The 18,367-nt window shown below is 42.7% G+C and overlaps 1 protein-coding gene and 1 pseudogene across 1 annotated transcript in view; one reads left to right on the plus strand and one right to left on the minus strand.

Annotated features, from left to right (window-relative positions):
- LOC111969035 (trafficking protein particle complex subunit 12-like) overlaps positions 1 to 2,968 on the minus strand; it is a 28,152-nt pseudogene extending 25,184 nt beyond the window's left edge.
- A 497-nt stretch (positions 2,969 to 3,465) lies between these two features.
- Positions 3,466 to 18,367, plus strand: part of LOC111968856 (EARP-interacting protein homolog) — a 52,561-nt gene continuing 37,659 nt past the window's right edge. The window contains exons 1-4 of the mRNA XM_070445057.1: positions 3,466 to 3,715; positions 5,541 to 5,624; positions 9,313 to 9,445; positions 11,009 to 11,171. Coding sequence (XP_070301158.1) covers positions 3,674 to 3,715; positions 5,541 to 5,624; positions 9,313 to 9,445; positions 11,009 to 11,171 — 422 coding nt within the window. The 5' untranslated portion in view covers positions 3,466 to 3,673. The remainder of the gene's footprint in view (positions 3,716 to 5,540; positions 5,625 to 9,312; positions 9,446 to 11,008; positions 11,172 to 18,367) is intronic.

An 18,367-nucleotide genomic window follows, 5' to 3' on the forward strand; every position in this document is an offset into this window, starting at 1 on the left:
AGCTAATCCAGCAGAGACAAAGAGGACCTCTCCACAACATTCTACAGGGTTGGGGTCAGTTCCATTTAAAGTGACAGTGTGTAGCTATGATATTTGGACTCAGTTACTGTATGTAAAGTTGGTGCTAATAAGATGTTAGTTGAGCTCTGCCACATGTGAATAATGTTCACTCAGTGGTGCATATCACTACTGCCGCTGTCTGTGGATCAGCAGGGGATTGAATGATGGAGTGAGACAGAGAACACAGCATCTGTTCTCAAAACCTCACTCTTACCACAGAGGCTGCTTCCTCCTCTTTATCCCTCGCTTAAATCTTCTTCCCTCCCTTCTCTCATACTCCCTCTATCTTTCCTCTCCCCTTCCCTCATCTCTGTGCTCCTCCCTCTGTGTGAGCCAGCGTTTGTGTGTTCTCAGAGGGAGTGTGGAGGCAGTGGCAGTGGGTGCAGTCACACTCTGGCACTGCAGCATGAGTCACTGCCAGCTCCCAGCAGCCCCAAGAATCAGGGGGGAGAAGTGTACACACACACATCTCACTAGTCAGTACAACCCCAGGGTACACACAGCTCTGTACAACCACACACACACACACACACACACACACACACACACACACACACACACACACACACACACACACACACACACACACACACACACACACACACACACACACACACACACACACACACACACAGCCAACATTTACTGAGCGAATCGAGAAAGAGACTACCCGGTTGTCTCAAATTTGGTGCAATCAATCACATGTATTGATCAGTGTAAGGTTGACTGGCTGAGTCGGTCTGGAGCTGTGAGGAGCAAAGCCCACTGACATTTCAACAGACCTGCCTGACTCACTCTACTTCTCTTTTTATTTTTCTCCTTCACTCCCTCTTTACACTGGGGGGCCGCCCACGCTGGCTGGTGTGCATCGGTAGAGTCAGTGACGCACACACACCAGGTGGTATTTTCAGCCTTCGGTCAAGTGGTCTACTCTGTGAGAGGGTGTGTATGTGTGCATCCTGGCAGACTGCAGTCCAGCACCAGATGTGTGTGTTTGTGTAAGTAGAGACCAGAAGGCCTTGAAATATGTACACAGCTCCCATGCATTATACATCGGCACAGCAGGAGAGAACTCAGAGCCTGGAGGATCTCCTCCCTCCCTTCTATTCTCTCTCCATCTCTCTGCCGGCTGCTATGGTGCATACGTTTTAAATACCAAGTGCAGGTCAGGGTCGTTTGCGGGTCAGCAGCTAAGATGGAGGAAGGAGGATAGGGTGATGGGGGAGGAGAGGTCGCTATTCAGACTAATCTTCATGCTATATGTAGAGGTAGGGGAGAGAGGTGAGCCAGAGAAATTATAGGGTATTTTATGGAGCTGTGCTATTAACAACACCATTCTATGAGGAAGGTGTGGCATACTCCAGGTAGTCATCACAGAATATCAAGGGTATCTATCTGCTGCATGCACACTACCCAAAATCAGCAAACGTAGCCATTTACACGGTCTTCTATCACTGAATAAGTAGAAGTACAGCGATCTAAAGGTGAAAGAGGTATATGGTGGAACTACCGTGGAATTGCCCATGAGTAAGCCAAGCCGGCATGAAAATAAGTCGTTTCTAACAAGGCACTACATGTAGATGTATAAAATCCGTTTGCACCAACATTAACATGCACGCACATTGACTCACAATTAGTTGTTTGACGCCCAGGAAGGATTGTTCAACAGAGTTGGCTATAAGGACATGTCTCTTCATAGTTGCCTGCACCCCATGAGACGCATCATCAGGTCCTTCACAGCGTCCCCCTGAAACACACACACAGTCACACAGGTAGGCGAGTAGGTCGCAAAAAATGTTGAGGTATAGGTCTACAAATAAGCAAATTATCCACTTCATTGTACAACAAGACTAGACATGGCTGTTGCTGACCTGCTGTTATCAACTCTCTAGAAACAGCAGGAGCGTTAGAGATACTCTCAATGATCGGCTATGAAAAGCCAACTGACATTTACTCCTGAGGTGCTGACTTGTTGCACCCTCGACAACTACTGTGATTATTATTATTTGACCATGCTGGTCATTTATGAACATTTGAACATCTTGGCCATGTTCTGTTATAATCTCCACCCGGCACAGCCAGAAGAGGACTGGCCACCCCTCATAGCCTGGTTCCTCTCTAGGTTTCTTCCTAGGTTTTGGCCTTTCTAGGGAGTTTTTCCTAGCCACCGTGCTTCTACACCTGCATTGCTTGCTGTTTGGGGTTTTAGGCTGGGTTTCTGTACAGCACTTTGAGATATCAGCTGATGTAAGAAGGGCTATATAAATACATTTGATTTGATTTATTGCTGGCCTCCAGGGGTGCTGCCTCATGCTTAGGGGTGCCTGGGCTGGGGGTGCTGTCCTCTGGGGTTACAGCGGAGACGGTGACAAAATCCTGCTCTTCAGTAGTTAGCTCTGGTTTCACATCATCCACTGGTTCCTCAGGGCTAGAGGCTACTGGACTTGTCTGTATCGTCGCAGCCTCTATCTTGATCTCAGTAGTGTCTTGTCCAATCAGATCATCCACTTTCTCCTCCTTCTTCTCTTTCTCCACTGAGGTCTCTTTAACCACTGCTGCTGCTGGCTCCTCCTCTCTCTCCTCAAATTGCTCCAGCAGGTTGTCCATGGGAACCACATGGTCCTCCTCACTGTTGTTGGTGGAGTCAGAGATCATGACACTCTCCATCATCTGGTCATTAAGCTTGTCCATCAGGCTCTCTGAGGGTGTGCTGTGGCTGTCCTCTTGGGGAGTGATGAAGGACTCGCACCCCAGGTCAATGCTCTCCTCCTGGAACAGGACATCAGAGGAGGGCGAGAGGGTGGGGGCTGGCTCTGGAGGGATACAGTCTTCACTCAGGCTGGGTTCAACCTCCTGTGATGTCCAGGGTGACTGGCCTCTGTGCAGGAGTCTCGTTGCTATCCATATTTTCCCTGAGAATAATAGTATGGAGGAATCATAAATCAGGTTACCTAAAAATATGATTTATTGTTAGTACTTTGTCATGTTCTTTACAATGAAATGTATCATACGGGCTTAGAAGCATAGATATACAATGATTCATTCAATTTCTATGGCTAGTAGATTGTTGTGCTTTTTGGGTAATGATGGCTAGCTAAAGTTAGCGTGCTAAGCTACAGGTGCTTCAAATGGCAAAAAAGGACATATCTACTTTTATAAATATATTCATACAAATCACTTGCTTACATAAATAACATGTAGCGATGCATCAGCCTCCCCTATTAAGCTGTAAACCAATGTAAACAAAAACAAGGCGCTTTAGATTACCTTTGCTAAGGAATGATGACGGCTACTGAGCTACGGCAATAGTGCGCATGCGTGAATCTTCCAGGAAGTTAAATGTACAATGTCCAATAGGAATCAAATTTCCTACGTATCTGTCGATTGGTATTCCTAAATATTTTACGCATTTTAAACCGTAAACATCTTCTTTCTCCATATATATTTACGGACATTCACTGTACGCTACGTAAGTATTTATTTTTACGTTTTCGGAATTAAAATAACATCCAGCGAGGTGATGGATAAACAGTGCAAACAGTTTATTTGTGAAATCTCACATTAAACGTAACGCTTTCAAGCAGTAATAATAAGCTTGCAACATACGTCGGACATGGAGGACGATGCACCTGTGATATACGGCCTCGAATTTCAGGTACAGTTCCACGTCGGAGATATGCATGCATTAACGTTAGCTGGATACAGTATAGCTATGTCAGACAACCTCGTCCTGCCCCAGTATTTGGGCGTTAGAGACGTCAACGAGGAGTATGACTTGTCGACATCTCTAACGCCCAAATACTGGGGCAACCTCGTCCTAGCTATGTAACTCTAATGTTGACAAATATTCATCTGAACTCTCTTCAATGTACGTCAACATTGTTGCTTTGCAATGTCATCATGCTTTAGTGATACATTCGTCACGTAAAGCCCTGTATAGGCATAGCATTACATACTGTACATACATGCACTACCGGTCAGAAGTTTTAGAACACCTACTCATTCAAGGGTTTTTCTTAATTTGTACAATTTTCTACATTGTAGAATAATAGTGAAGACATCAGAACTATGAAATAACACATATGGAATCATGTAGTAACCATTTTTTTTATATATATTTTTTTATATTTGAGACTCTTCAAATATGCCTCCCTTTGCACACTCTTGGCATTCGCTCAACCAGCGTCACCTGGAACAGTCTTGAAGGAGTTCCCACGTATGCTGAGCACTTGTTGGCTGCTTTTCCTTCACTCTGGTCAGACTAATCACAAACAAACTTAATTTGGTTGAGGTTGGGGGATTGTGGAGGCAAGGACATCTGATGCAGCACTCCATCACTCTCCTTCTTGGTAAAATAGCCCTTACACAGCCTGGAAGTGTGTTGGGTCATTGTCCTGTTGAAAAACAAATGATAGTCCCACTAAGCCCAAACCAGATGGTATGGCGTATAGCTGCAGAATGCTGTGGTAGCCATGCTGGTTAAGTGTGCCTTTAATTCTAAATAAATCACAGACAGTGTCACCAGCAAAGCACCCCCACACCATAACATCTCCTCTTCCATGCTTCATGGTGGGAACTACACATGCGGAGATCATCCATCTCACAAAGACACGGCAGTTGGAATCAAAAATCGAACATTTGGACTCCAGACCAAAGGACAAATTTCCACCTGTCTAATGTCCATTGCTCGTGTTTCTTGGCCCAATCAAGTCTCTTCTTATTATTGATGTCCTTAAGTAGTGGTTTCTTTGCAGCAATTCAACCATGAAGGCCTGATTCACGCATTCTCCTCTGAACAGTTGATGTTGAGATGTGTCTGTTACTTGAACACTGTGAAGCATTTTTGGGGCTGCAATTTCTGAGGCTTACAACTCTAATGAACTTATCCTCTGCAGCAAAGGTAACACTGGGTCTTCCATTTCTGTGGCGGTCGTCATGAGAGCCAGTTTCATCATAGAGCTTGATGTTTTTTGCGATTGCACTTGAAGAAACTTCAAAAGTTCTTGAAATGTTCTGTATTGACTGACCTTCATGTTTTAAAGTAATGATGGATTGTCGTCTCTCTTTGCTTAATTTGAGCTGTTCTTGCCATAATATAGACTTGGTCTTTTACCAAATTAGGGTTATCTTCTGTATACCCCCCTACCTTAATGCTCAAACGCATTAAGAAGGAAAGAAATTCCACAAATGAACTTTTTAAGAAGGCACCCCTTTTAATTGAAGTGCATTCTAGGTGACTACCTAATGAAGCTGGTTGAGAGAATGTTGTCATCAAGGCAAAGGGTGGCTATTTGAAGAATGTCAAATATAAAATATATTGTTTTACACTTTTTTAATTTCATAGTTTTGATGTCTTCACTATTATTCTACAATGTAAAAATAAAGAAAATACAATGAATGAGTAGGTGTTATAAAACTTTTGACCGGTAGTGTACATTAGTTACAGTTTTACAATGTACCAACTGTATCTTGTTTTGCAGGCTCGTGCACTTACTTCCCAGACAGCTGAATCGGATGCCATTCGTTTTCTTGTGGGTACCCAGTCCCTCAAATTTGACAATCAGGTGAGTCAAACGACTGTACTTACCAACAGTAGTACACCTTACAGCTGTATATAGCCTATGCATTGGAAGACCATCTAGGAAGGGTATTGTACAGTGTCTGTTCTTCTAATGTGGGGCCCACTTTTGGATGTAATCTAAAGTTGTACTAAAAAGGTACTATATATTTTTGATGGGATCAACATCCACAGTGGACTCACTTGATCCTTTATCTGATGTAGCTCTTTGGCTGCTTGTTTCAGCCCACCGAGGCCTCTAGTATTCCTAATGGGGTATTCCAGCCAAGATTGGCCCACGTGTTGAGATGGGACTTGAGACCCACTGATACCTCACAACTAGTTCCTCCTGGGTTGCATCAAGACTGGGTTGTAAGGCAACATCTTATTGCCTGTGCCATGACTGTCCATGCCACGCTCTGCTTATTTAGTGGTACCTTCAGTTAAGTGGGTTAACTCAAGCCTTGTCCAGCTGCCATGTGCCTTTGAGAATTGTAGGCCTAGTAAACAAGCCTAGGATCATGCTAGCCAAATGGGCCTGTGTGGACCAGGTAGTGCTGTGAGGACCAGATAGTGCTGTGAGGACAGGCTTAGCCTTGGCCTTTGGCACTATTATTGGGCTGACTCCAACCCATCCTTGTGTGTGTGTGTGTCTTTCCTAGGTCATCATGTAGACAGACCACAGAAACAGTTGGCCATAAATGTGTGTGTGTGTGGGGGGGGGGGGTGTAATAACTGATTTCAGAGAGGGAGAGACTGATGTCTGTGTTGAAATGGTTTTGGCATCCTTTGGTGAGAAAATGGTCTATGCTTTTTTTAAAGTTCTGGCTGTGGGTGTTCAAATATGTTGCTGGAGCCCATTCCAAATCTATCCTGGTGGTTGAACAGACAAACAGTGCTTATGTTTGATCACCCACGCCATATTTCTGAGAGGAAAATACTTATAATGATAGTACTGCTGTGATTCCTGCACCAAGCACTGTTGTTGAGAATTGAAAAACAGAATTTTGGGTGTTTTGTACCAGCATTTCTGAATGCATTGCAGTCACAACTAAGGGAGCAAAAATTTCATCCCATCCTTATCACAATGCTGGTTCACTTATGATTATTGGCTGTTCCAGCAAGTGGACTCCTCCTTGAAGATGGCTTCAGTCCCACCCCCAGGCATTGGTCACATAGAGACACCACCTGATTGTCTCTGGCCTCAGGCACTTATACAGTAGCTTGGACGTGTCACTAAGCTTCCTGCCTCTCTAATGTGAGCTTCAGATATCTAATTTATACCCTCCCTTCCTCTCACCTTAAGTGCCACTCCAGCCCTGAGAGGGCAGCGCAATATGAATGGCAGAACTTTGGGGCTCCTCCAGTTTGTGTGGCATTAAAACATCTCAGCCCTGCCACTTCTGCCAGTTCCCTACTCCTCTGTCCCGCTAACTGTCATCCGCACCACTAAAGAGCTTTAACTAAAGGCCCAAAAATGGAGACTGTCGGCTAGCTCATTTTTATCCCGTCTTTTTCTGCAACATAATTACAACGGGCTGGGAAGGAAGCCCGACTGGGCTGAGAGAGGGATGCAGGGATAAGTCACTCCGCTGGCTCCGGCTGGGGAATAACGCAGGATAAATCACCCATAGGACTTCTCCTCCACCCTGGGTTCATTCAGGGGCCCTATTACCGCTCTTCCTCTTCCCTCCAATTACCCTGTCCCACCAGCACCGGAATTTATTTGTATGTCTCCCCTCCATAAAATTATAACTTTGTGTAATAATCTTTGCTCGATGTGGTCCAGCCCAAGGTTAATGGCAGCCTGTGTGACTTTGAGGCAGCTGAAGGACGCTGTATTCTGCTGCTCCGATGCTCTGCTCCTCTCCTCCCTGCCTGTAAAAAGTGAACAGGGTAGAGGAGTGCCTGGAGTTATTGTCCAGTGCAACCAGATTAATGGCCCCCACGGTGCAGTGAGACTCAGCCTTATTAGAATGACGGGTGTTATTAACCACATCAAACCTCTTGATTGTCGCTGCTTTACCACCTAAGTCAAATATCTATAAAATAGATTTCCATAATGGTCAATTCAAATAGGCCTAAGTCAAGTCAATAGAAGTTCCAAAGTCCTGCACACAGCTTGCTTGCAAATATTAGGCCTACGGTTTCTATTGTAATGCCAACTCTTTAGTCTGCTGACCTTGAAGATGATAGCAAGATAACTTCATGGCTGTTAGACAAACTGCAATCAATTAAACCGGAAGCTTTGGGTCCACAACTCCTCTCAACCATTRTCCAATGAAATTGCCATTGATAAAATGCAATTGTGTTTGTTGTCTGTAGCGTTTGCCTGCCCATACCATAACCCCACTGCCACCATGGGGCACTCTGTTCACAACGTTGACATCAGCACACCACTTGCCCACACAATGCCATACATGCTGTCTGCCATCTGCCCGGTACAGTTGAAACTGGGATTCATCTGTGAAGAGCACTTCTCCAGCATGCCAGTGGCCATCGAAGGTGAAGATTTGCTCACTGAAGTCGGTCACAACGCCAAACTGCAGTCAGGTCAAGACCCTGGTGAGGACGTGAGCACGCAGATGAGCTTCCATGAGACGGTTTCYGACAGTTTGTGCAGCAATTCTTCGGTTGTGCAAACCCACAGTTTCAACAGCTGTTCGGATGGCTGTCTCAGACAATCCCGCAGGTGAAGAAGCTGGATGTGGAGTTCCTGGGCTGGCGTGGTTACACGTGGTCTGCGGTTGTGAGGTCGGTTGGATGTACTGCCAAATTCTCTAAAACGACATTGGAKGCAGCTTATGATAGAGAAATTAACATCTCTGGCAACAGATCTGGTGGACATTCCTGCAGTTAGCATTTCAATTGCACGCTCCCTCCCAAAACTTGAGACTTCTATGGCATTGTGTTGTGTGACAAAACTGCACGTTTTAGAGTGGCTTTAGCACAATTGCCCCCAGCACAAGGTGCACCTGTGTAATGATCATCCTGTTTAATCAGCTTCTTGATATGCCACACCTGTCAGGTGGATGGATTATATTTGCTCATTTGCTCAACTCATTTGTGCACAAAATTGGAGAGAAATAAGCTTTTTGCGTGTCTCAAATTTCTGGGATCTTTTATTTCAGCTCATGAACCGTGGGACTAACGCTTTACATGTTGCATTTATATTTTTGTTCAGTATAAATAACAAAGGAAATAGTAACACAATAAAATAACAGTAATAATAACATACTGATTTCACAGATGGTAACCGCTGCCTGCTCTGGTGTTCCACATGTTACTTATCATATGTCGTGAAGGGTACAAACTAGATTTGATCGATTTTCCTCTATTAGACCTTTCTTTCTGCCGTCTTAGACGTTCTGAAGGAGTGTTTGATCGCTGCTTTTAAGGGGAAATCAAGGCAAAAAACGCAGTGGGTGTGTGAAGTTAATACATCTTAATAAGTGATGTCTGCATTTAAGGTTGCGTTCACTGTCATATTAAAGACGGAACCTTTTTGTGTGAGAGGTGCTTTGAACTGCTGAGGGTTAGGGCGACTGGTGAAAGATGAGGGGGGGGAGGCGTGCCTCTGTCTGTGTTCTCACTAGAACCTCGTCCTCACTGCTCTTCCCTCTCTCGCTCTCCTTCCCTCACTCTCTCTCCTCCCGCCTCTTTCTCTCTCCACTCTTCCTTTCTCCTTTCCACAGATCCACATCATTGACTTTGATGATGAGAATAACATCATTAGTAAGAGCGTCCTGCAGCACCAGGCAGGGGAGATATGGCACATCAGCGCCAGTCCTGCAGATAAAGCCGTGCTGACGACCTGCTACAACAAAAGTGAGGCTCCCGCCCGCGCTCCCCTTGCATCTCTCTTTTTTCTCCTTCTCTCTCTGTCTGCCTTTCTCGCTCTTTATCTCAAATTTTTTCAGTCTCTCGTTCCTGTCTTTATGTTACTAGTCTCTCTCTCACAACTAGGGGCCAGTGTTTTCGTGTGTTCAGGAAAATCTCGTGACCCCATAAGGTATAGCAACTGCATTCTGTCTTGAAATGAAAGGATGTTACTTAAGGTAAGCATCTAGGCAAGGCGGTGAGAACCCTGCTAGCCAGCCATGTGTACCCCTGACCATGGCCAAGATATGACACACAAGCCCAGACTCACACCATGCTCCCACCCTGCCATTTCACGCTAGCAATTATGCTAAAGTAACGCGTCCCATTTCTCTCACACTCCTTCTGCCAACAGTTGCCTCGAGACAATTACAAATCTAAACAAACATGAAGAGACGATTTGGATGAGAAAGAGTGGAGAAAAAAAAGTAATTACATTTCTGAGTTTATTAGATGGATGCCTTTAGCCTTGGTGGGGTTAGTGACAGTTGGAATCAGCTCTGGATGTAGGCTACTGTAGTTGTGAGGAGAGAAACCGGGAGAGAGGCATTGAAAACAAGGCCACGGCACTCTCACTCTCCTCTCTTTGCATCAGCCCTATTGTGGCGGAGGGCTGTGATACACATTATGTCAGAGTACAGTTCAAAAGAGAAACGTAATTACCATGACATCCAATCTAATGGAGTAGCCCCAGTCAAAAAGAAGTGAAGATCCTATGCCCTCACTTTACCCACTATCTTTTTCTATACAGGTGCTGCTGAGGCAAATTCCTTCCTATTCACTGTCTGATCTGGGGAGATGGGCTGTCTCTCTCGTGATGGTGTTGTGGTGGGGATAGTGTTGTGGTGGGGATGGTGGTGTGGTGGAGGTGTGAATGGGGCATAGCTTTACATGTGTAGACAGCCATGACAGAGTGAGAGCAGGGAGGCGTGGAGGCAAGGGTAGGCCTTTAGGGGCAGCCGAAACCAGAGGGAGAGGCCCACAGTTAGTCTCTCGCACTGTCTCTCATTCTGTTTCGCTCTCTTTCCTTATATCTCCTCTCTCTCTTGCTCTATTGCTCTCTTTCTCAATCTTCATCCCGCTCTCTGCCTCTCTTCTCAGCTGGGCCCTACACTCTTCAGCTCACATGATGACAGCTGCTGCTGGAATGGGTTAGACCTCAGAGACCAGACCATCCCACTGTAGACACACATGCATGTCAGACATGGAATTTATTTTTATGAATAATGTTTCTGTCACTTGACATGCTCGATCTATCTACTCACGATCAGCTCGCTGTACATTTCAGGACACTCAAGAAATGGATTTGATTGCAAGCCAGCACCTACAGGGATCTAGCTGTACCAGGTTTATGAGAACCCCAAAACGGGTCCCTAAGTAGGTCCTATAGATCTGGTCCAGCTGGAACCCTGCATGTGCTGTCTTTCATTCACACCCATGTCCTGCGTGAGTTCCCAGTTCCCCCACCCYCTTTAGGTGTGTAACTCTGCCTGTTTCTCCTGTCCCCTCCAGCCAGTGAGAGTCGCGTGGTGACGTGTGGGGCTGTTTGGAGGATGCCCCCAGAGTGGGAGTCAGGGAGCCATGAATCCCCAGACGATCCCCACAACTCCCACAACCCCCAGAACCTGGAACTCCTCTGTCACCTTGACAACAGCTCCCACGGCAACGCCTCCTGGTAGGTTTCACTCAGACCGTAACCTACAACTACAATACTGTATACAACAAAACACAACACAGTCATATCAATTCTACCCTGAAACTAGGGTTTCCACGACCTCCTGTTTTGAGCCTTTTCTCTGCTCTTTTCTCCTTTGTTATTTTTCCCCTCGTTCTCTGTTCCTCTGTCTCATCTGCTTTCCTTCTCCCCCTCTATCTCATCTGCTTTCCTTCTCCCCCTCTATCTCATCTGCTTTCCTTCTCCCCCTCTATCTCATCTGCTTTCCTTCTCCCCCTCTATCTCATCTGCTTTCCTTCTCCCCCTCTATCTCATCTGCTTTCCTTCTCCCCCTCTATCTCTCCATCTTTCACCGTTTGACTCCATCTCCGTTTTTTATGTCTTTTTAAAATCAATCGCCCTGCTTTTCACCATTTATACCACTATACTCGCTTATCTTCCTCTATCTTTATATCTCTATCTCTCATTCTCCCTCTTTATCTCTTTATCACCCTCTGTCACTTTCCCTGTCTCTCTGTCGCTCTCTTGCTCCTTCCCTCAATCCCTCTCTCTCTCTCCCTCCCATACAGAAGGGTATCCTGGTCTATACTTTACTTTACCATACTATCCAGCAAATCAAAATAGTTTCTGAGATAGTTCCCAGAACATTCATTAGGATGTTCTCATAGCGCAAGAACTGTCCAGTCGAGGTGATGATTACAGAATGTTTGTATAAAACATTTGCCTGATATTGCAAGAACGTTCCTTGAACATATTTAATCTGTTCTTTAAAGATTCCCAGAATGTTTCATTAGGTTGTGGGGACATGACAAGGGATATGTTCCCAAAACACAAAAACTGTACGGTTGTGCTGACATTTACATAAAGTTTGTATCAGGGTGCACCAAATGTTGCTTTGATGTTGCAAGAATGTTGACAGAACAGCCTTTCTGAATTCTTTAAAGTTTCCCAGAACATGTAATTAGGTTGTGGGAACAATGTGGGTTCCCAAAACACAAAATATGCTTAGTTGTGATGACATTCATACAATGTTTAAGTTGGGTTGCACAGGACATTACCTTCATCACATATGTTGAAAGTCTTATAAAATGTGATTTTATTTAGATAGGGCTTCCTTTAAATAACTTGAACATTTGATTTGTATTGTTGTGTATTCATATGCTTCTCAGAACCTTCAAACTCAATAAGAAAACTATTTGACGTTTTCTCAATTTCAAAATCACATTTCATAATAAAACGTTTAACACGTGATGAAGAGAAGTGCATAGCATATAAAGAGGATGGGTGAAGTTATGGTGAATAACCCCGTTATCCAGAGAAATACTGGTTAGATATGTTTAAGAAGGCTTAACATTGTGGAATTGTGGATTGACCATGCTGCGATGCTATACTGAAAAATAAAATATGTAAGAGAGCTTCCCTGGTGGATAAAAGACCTGGCTTGGAAACCATACATTACAAGTTCAAACCCCACATGTGCAGATTGTCAACATATGAAGTATAAAAATATGGTTTTATTTGTATGATTAAATGCTGTTCAAATGTTCTATGAATTAAATTGTTATTATGTGTCTTTAGATCACCTACAATCAGGGTTGGGAAGGTTACTTTCTAAATGTAATCTGTTACAGTTACTAGTTACCTGTCCAAAATTGTAATCAGTAACGTAACTTTTGGATTACCCAAACTCAGTAACGTAATCTGATTACATTTAGTTACTTTTAGATTACTTTCCCCTTAAGAGGCATTAGAAGAAGACAAAAATGTATGTTACCAATTGAACGACATCTATTGCAGGGTAAATCAATGTTAAAGTTTACAGTACATAGCTGGCAAATATGGATGTTCAATTTTACTATATGGGTTGGTTATGTACGCTTCTTCTAACCCATCGCTTTCTACGACATATAATAATACGATTAAATTATATCTTTACATTAAACAAAGTCTTTTATGAGAATTCCAGTCATTCCAATAAATGTTATACCCCTTGATCTTCAAGAATAGGACTTGGAAATATGTATAGATTAGCCAAATGGTTTTACCTGAGCATGACCTAGGTCTGGGAGATGTGGCTAAAAAATGTATTTAAAAAATAATAAAGATGGTATTTGACGGTATTTTTAGTTTTTGAATAATAAAAGTTCTACGTTTGCTTTATGAGTAGTGGGTGATCCCAGGGTGCTTTATGAGTAGTGAGTGAGCCTGGGTGAGTGATCCTTTCTCCATTCTGATAGTTTTATACTGTTCAATTCAACTTCAAACAAAACAAATTTCAGAACAAATTTCATTTCTGCATTTCCTGCACTCAATTGCAGTGGTTGAAAAAGTACCCAATTGTCATACTTGAGTAAAAGTAAAGATAAGTTATTAGAAAATGACTCAAGTAAAAGTGAAAGTCACCCAGTAAAATACTAGTTGATTAAAAGTATTTGGTTTTAAATATACTTAAGTATCAAAAGTAAATGTAATTGATAAAATGTACGTATCAAAAGTAAAAGTATAAATCATTTCAAATTCCTTACATTAAGAATGGCACCATTTTCTAGTTTTTATTTATTTACGGATAGCCAGGGACACACTCCAACACTCATAATTTACAAAACAAAGCATTTGTGTTTAGTGAGTACTCCCAGATCAGAGGCAGTAGATGACCAGGGATGTTCTCTTGACAAGTGCGTGAATTGGTCCATATTCAAAATGTAACGAGTACTTTTAGGTGTCAGGGAAAATGTATGGAGTAAAATGTACAGTATTTTCTTTAGGAATGTAGTGAAGTAAAAGTTGTCAAAAATTAAAATAGTTAAGTACAGATACYAAAAGAAACGACTTAAGTAGTACTTGAACATATTTTTACTTAAGTACTTTACACTGCTCAATTGAGATCATTTCCACACTGCCACGTAGGCTGCATGATATGGGCAAATAATCAAGGACTTATTTTTAACCAAACTGGCAGCTTCATTAAATAGTACCTGCAAAACACCAACAAAGAGGCGACTCCGGGATGCAGGCCTTCTAGGCAGAGTTCCTCTGTCCAGTGTCTGTTCTTTTGCCCATCTTAATCTTTTATTTTTATTGCCCAGTCTGAGATATGGCTTTTTCTTTGTAACTCTGCCTAGAAGGCCAGCATCCGGAGTTGCCGTCTTCACTGTTGACGTTGAGACTGGTGTGTTGTGGGTACTATTTAATGAAGCTGCCAGTTGAGGACTTGTGAGGCGTCTGTTTCTCAAACTACMCACTCTAATGTACTTGTCCTCTTGCTCAGTTGTGCACCGGGGCCTCCCACTCCTCTTTCTATTCTGGTTAGAGCCGGTTTGCACTGTTCTGTGAAGGGAGTAGTACACAGCGTTGTACGAGATCTCAGTTTCATGGCAATTYCTCGCATTCAATAGCCTTCATTTCTCAGAACAATGTTGATACATGTTTGATAGTGTCTTGATGCTGTATTGTTTTTCCTTCATGTTCTAATACTTTAATGTTACCCCTTCCTTGTGTTTTTTGTAATAAATGAGTATTTAAAATAAATATATATATAAAAAAAAAACACAACGTACCATTGAAACACAGGAGTGATGGTTGCTGATAAACGGCCTGTGTACGCCTATGTAGATATTCCATAAAACATCTGCCGTTTCCAACTACAATAGTMATTTACAACATTAATAATGTCTACACTGTATTTCTGATTAATTTTGTTATTTTAATGGACAAAAAATTTGCTTTTCTTTCAAAAACAAGGACATTACTAAGTGACCCTAAACTTTTGAACGGTAGCGTACATACATTACCGGTCAAAGGTTTTAGAACACCTACTCATTGAAGGGTTTTTCTTTATTTTACTATTTTCTACATTGTAGAATAATAAATAATAGTAACCAAATAAGTGTTAAACAAATCAAAATAGATTTGATATTTTTCAAATAGCCACCCTTTGCCTTGATGACAACTTTGCCCTCTCGGCATTCTCTCATGAGGTAGTCACGAATCCCACGATCCATCATACACATTTGGTGTGTCATCATTGTGGTCTCTGACATGTGAAACAAACTTCAACTTGCGCCTTTTTTAAATGCTGAATTAGAATGTTATTGAGAAAATAGAGGATTGTCAAATATGAATTTAAAACTAATCCTCAAAGTAATAATCTAGTTTTTCAAAATGATCTGTAATCTAATTACAATTTTACTCGTATTACAGTTAACGTTTTTTGTAATCCCTTACATGTAATCCGTTACTCCCCAACCCTGCCTACAATACAATCATCAAATGAGAATTGCCATTCAATATGGAAAGAAACATAATGGGGATGTATTCCAGTCTGCTTTCTTAAGCTTTCATTTGCATACTGAGAGTGTTGTGGTAAAATTTGATCAAGTTTTTACTGTATATAACATTTTATAAATGTTCTTGTACCGTTCTGAGGACCTCCAAGACGAGGTAAAATGTATATTGTGTAAACATCAATGGAATATTATGTTAAACCTAAAACAAATATGCTATGAATGTCATAAAAACAGATTTATTTCAGTCTTACAACATTAAGGAAATGTCCTGTGCAGCCTAACCTAAACATTGTATGAATGTCATCACAATTGAGCATATTTTGGGTTTTGGGAACATAGCTCTTGTCATGTCCCCATAATGTTACCACAACCTAATGAAACATTCTGGAAACCTTTAAAGGACAGACAAAATGTACTCTGGGAACATTCTTGTAACATCAGGTAAATGTTTTTTGCACCCTAAAAGAAACATTGTAGAATCATCCACACAGTGGACAGTTTTTATGTTTTGTTAACATATCTTTTGGGATGTCCCCACAATGTTCACACAACCTAATGAAACAATCTGGGAACCTTTTAAAGAACAGATTAAATATCTTATAGGAACGTTCTTGCAACATCAGGCAAATGTTTTATACAACCATTCTATAATCCTTGCCACGAATGGAGAGTTCTTTCACAGAACCTATTTTGGATGGCTGGGAAAACATTACTGGTATATTGTGTTATTACATTACCTGGAAACCTAAAGAGAACTTTAGGAAACCTAAAGAGGACTCCTAATGTTAGAYAAAACCCTAGCTAGATCATAATGGGAGTCTTAGCTAATGTTCTGGGAATGTTCCCTGTTGGCTTGGTATGCTGTGCTGTGCAAAGTATTGACTGACCTACATATCCCAGGGCTCAGCCACTGCTCAGGCCTCTACTTATAGCTGCATACACTACATTCACCATCATTTAATGTACAGCAAAATAAAATCAATGCTCATCCCATTTTTTTACTTCGGTAGCTGCCTCATCCCTTTGGAAAAAATAATGCATTTTAGCATTTCAAATGACATGTTTCCATTTTGAGTCTTCCCTGAGCAGTATTTTCTTATATTTCCGAGAGGTCCATTTACTATGTGTGCGTGTGTGTGTAATAGCCTTCTGTTGGTGAAGATCCAAGGGTGGGTGAGGTGTGGCTCCGAGGAGGAGATGGCTGATTCTGGTGTCTGACATCCTCAGAGCTGCAACATTCTGAATGGCATGTTTCTCTATCTGTTTCTCTATCTGTTTCTCTATCTGTTTCTATATCTGTTTCTCTATCTGTTTCTATATCTGTGTATGTGTTCTGTTTGCTATGTGAGCCTTGTATCCTTTGCTTTGTTGTATTGGCTCTGAGAAATGGATGGCTTTGGTTTGGTACCCACCTCGTCCATCTCTTTCAGGCTGTAGCCCCCGCTCGCTCTGACTACGCTGGCAGGAGTACAGCAATCAGCAGGTGTGTGTGTGTGTGAAGCCTTGTTTGAGCGAGAGTGTGTCAGTCTGTTAGTGTGTGATAGAAGGAGTATGTGAGAGTCTGTCTGTCTGTACGTCCTTTATGCCTGTATGGCTGTGCCTTTGTCTCAACATCCTCCACCACGTCTCTTATATTCAGCCACCATATCCCTCCTTAGTCTGGGTGGACAAACATTTGGGCTAGTGTCGTGTTGAAGCGTGCCTGGATTGAAGAAACAAACAAAGCTTTAATATATATATATATATTTCTCTCCCCTGCTTTGGGGAGCCAAGCACCTCATTTCGATTTGGAGCAGCACCAGGCTCAGGAATCGATTCCCATGGAGCGATTAGGACCAATCAGGGCCTGGGTGAGCACCTTGAGGAATYATGAAGCTCAACAGACACACTGTTTTATTGTCTACACTGTGGTGTGACAGGAGGGGGGGGAAGTAAAGTTTGTTTTGTGTGTGTGTATGTCTAAGTGTGGAGCCTATGCGGACAGGGGTGTGTGTATGCCTGTGTGTTGTTGGAGGGGGGGGTTATCACAGAGTGTGATTTGCACTCCAAGGGACTGTTAGCAATCAATGTTAGCCCAATGGGAGCCCAGACAGCCAGATAGTCATGCAGTCCAGTCAATACTGTCAGTAATGTGAGCGGCCGTGGCGACCTGTCTTCAATTGTACATTAACACGGCATGGCTGATTTTTAATCCTCCCACCCCCCCACACACACACACATTTTACGTTGTTCCCTATCATCCACTTTTTCTTAGTTCCTTTCTCCCTCTCTCCCTCTCCCTCTGTCCCTCTCTGTCTCCGTCTCTCTCTGTCTCTCTCTCGGCCCTACCTACTGATCCYTCACTGTAACTCTGTAGCATCTGTTGCTATCGAATTAAACTCATCTGAGTCTGAACTCATCTGATGAGAAGGAAGAAGGCAGGCCTCGCGTCCTATACTGTCTGAGCTATAAACTCCCTTCCCCAGCAGTCCTCCATGTATTTACATATTCCCTCCCTACCAGGATGCCATGCCGCCAAGTTCAAATGCACATAGCTTATATTCTTTAATAAGAGACCCTCACTGGTGCCATAAAGGATCTCTGTCTCTCTCTGTCTCTCTGTCTCTCTCTCTCTCTCTCTCTCTCTCTCTCTCTCTCTCAAAATTCAATGTCAATTTAAGGGGCTTTTTTGACATGGGAAACCTATGTTTACATTGCCAAAGCAAGTGAAATGGATAATAAACATTACACTCACAAAAGTTCCGAAAAATTATAATACGTTATAATATATACATAATACATAATACGGTCATACAGGAGGTTAGGAAGTGCAGCTCAGTTTCAACCTCAGTGTGCACATAGCCTGTCTTCTCTTGAGAGCCAGSGCTGCCTTTCTCAATAGCAAGGCTGTGCTCGCTAAGTCTGTACATA

This window comes from Salvelinus sp. IW2-2015, linkage group LG9 (genome assembly GCF_002910315.2).
Source record: "Salvelinus sp. IW2-2015 linkage group LG9, ASM291031v2, whole genome shotgun sequence".
NCBI classification, from domain to species: domain Eukaryota; kingdom Metazoa; phylum Chordata; class Actinopteri; order Salmoniformes; family Salmonidae; genus Salvelinus; species Salvelinus sp. IW2-2015.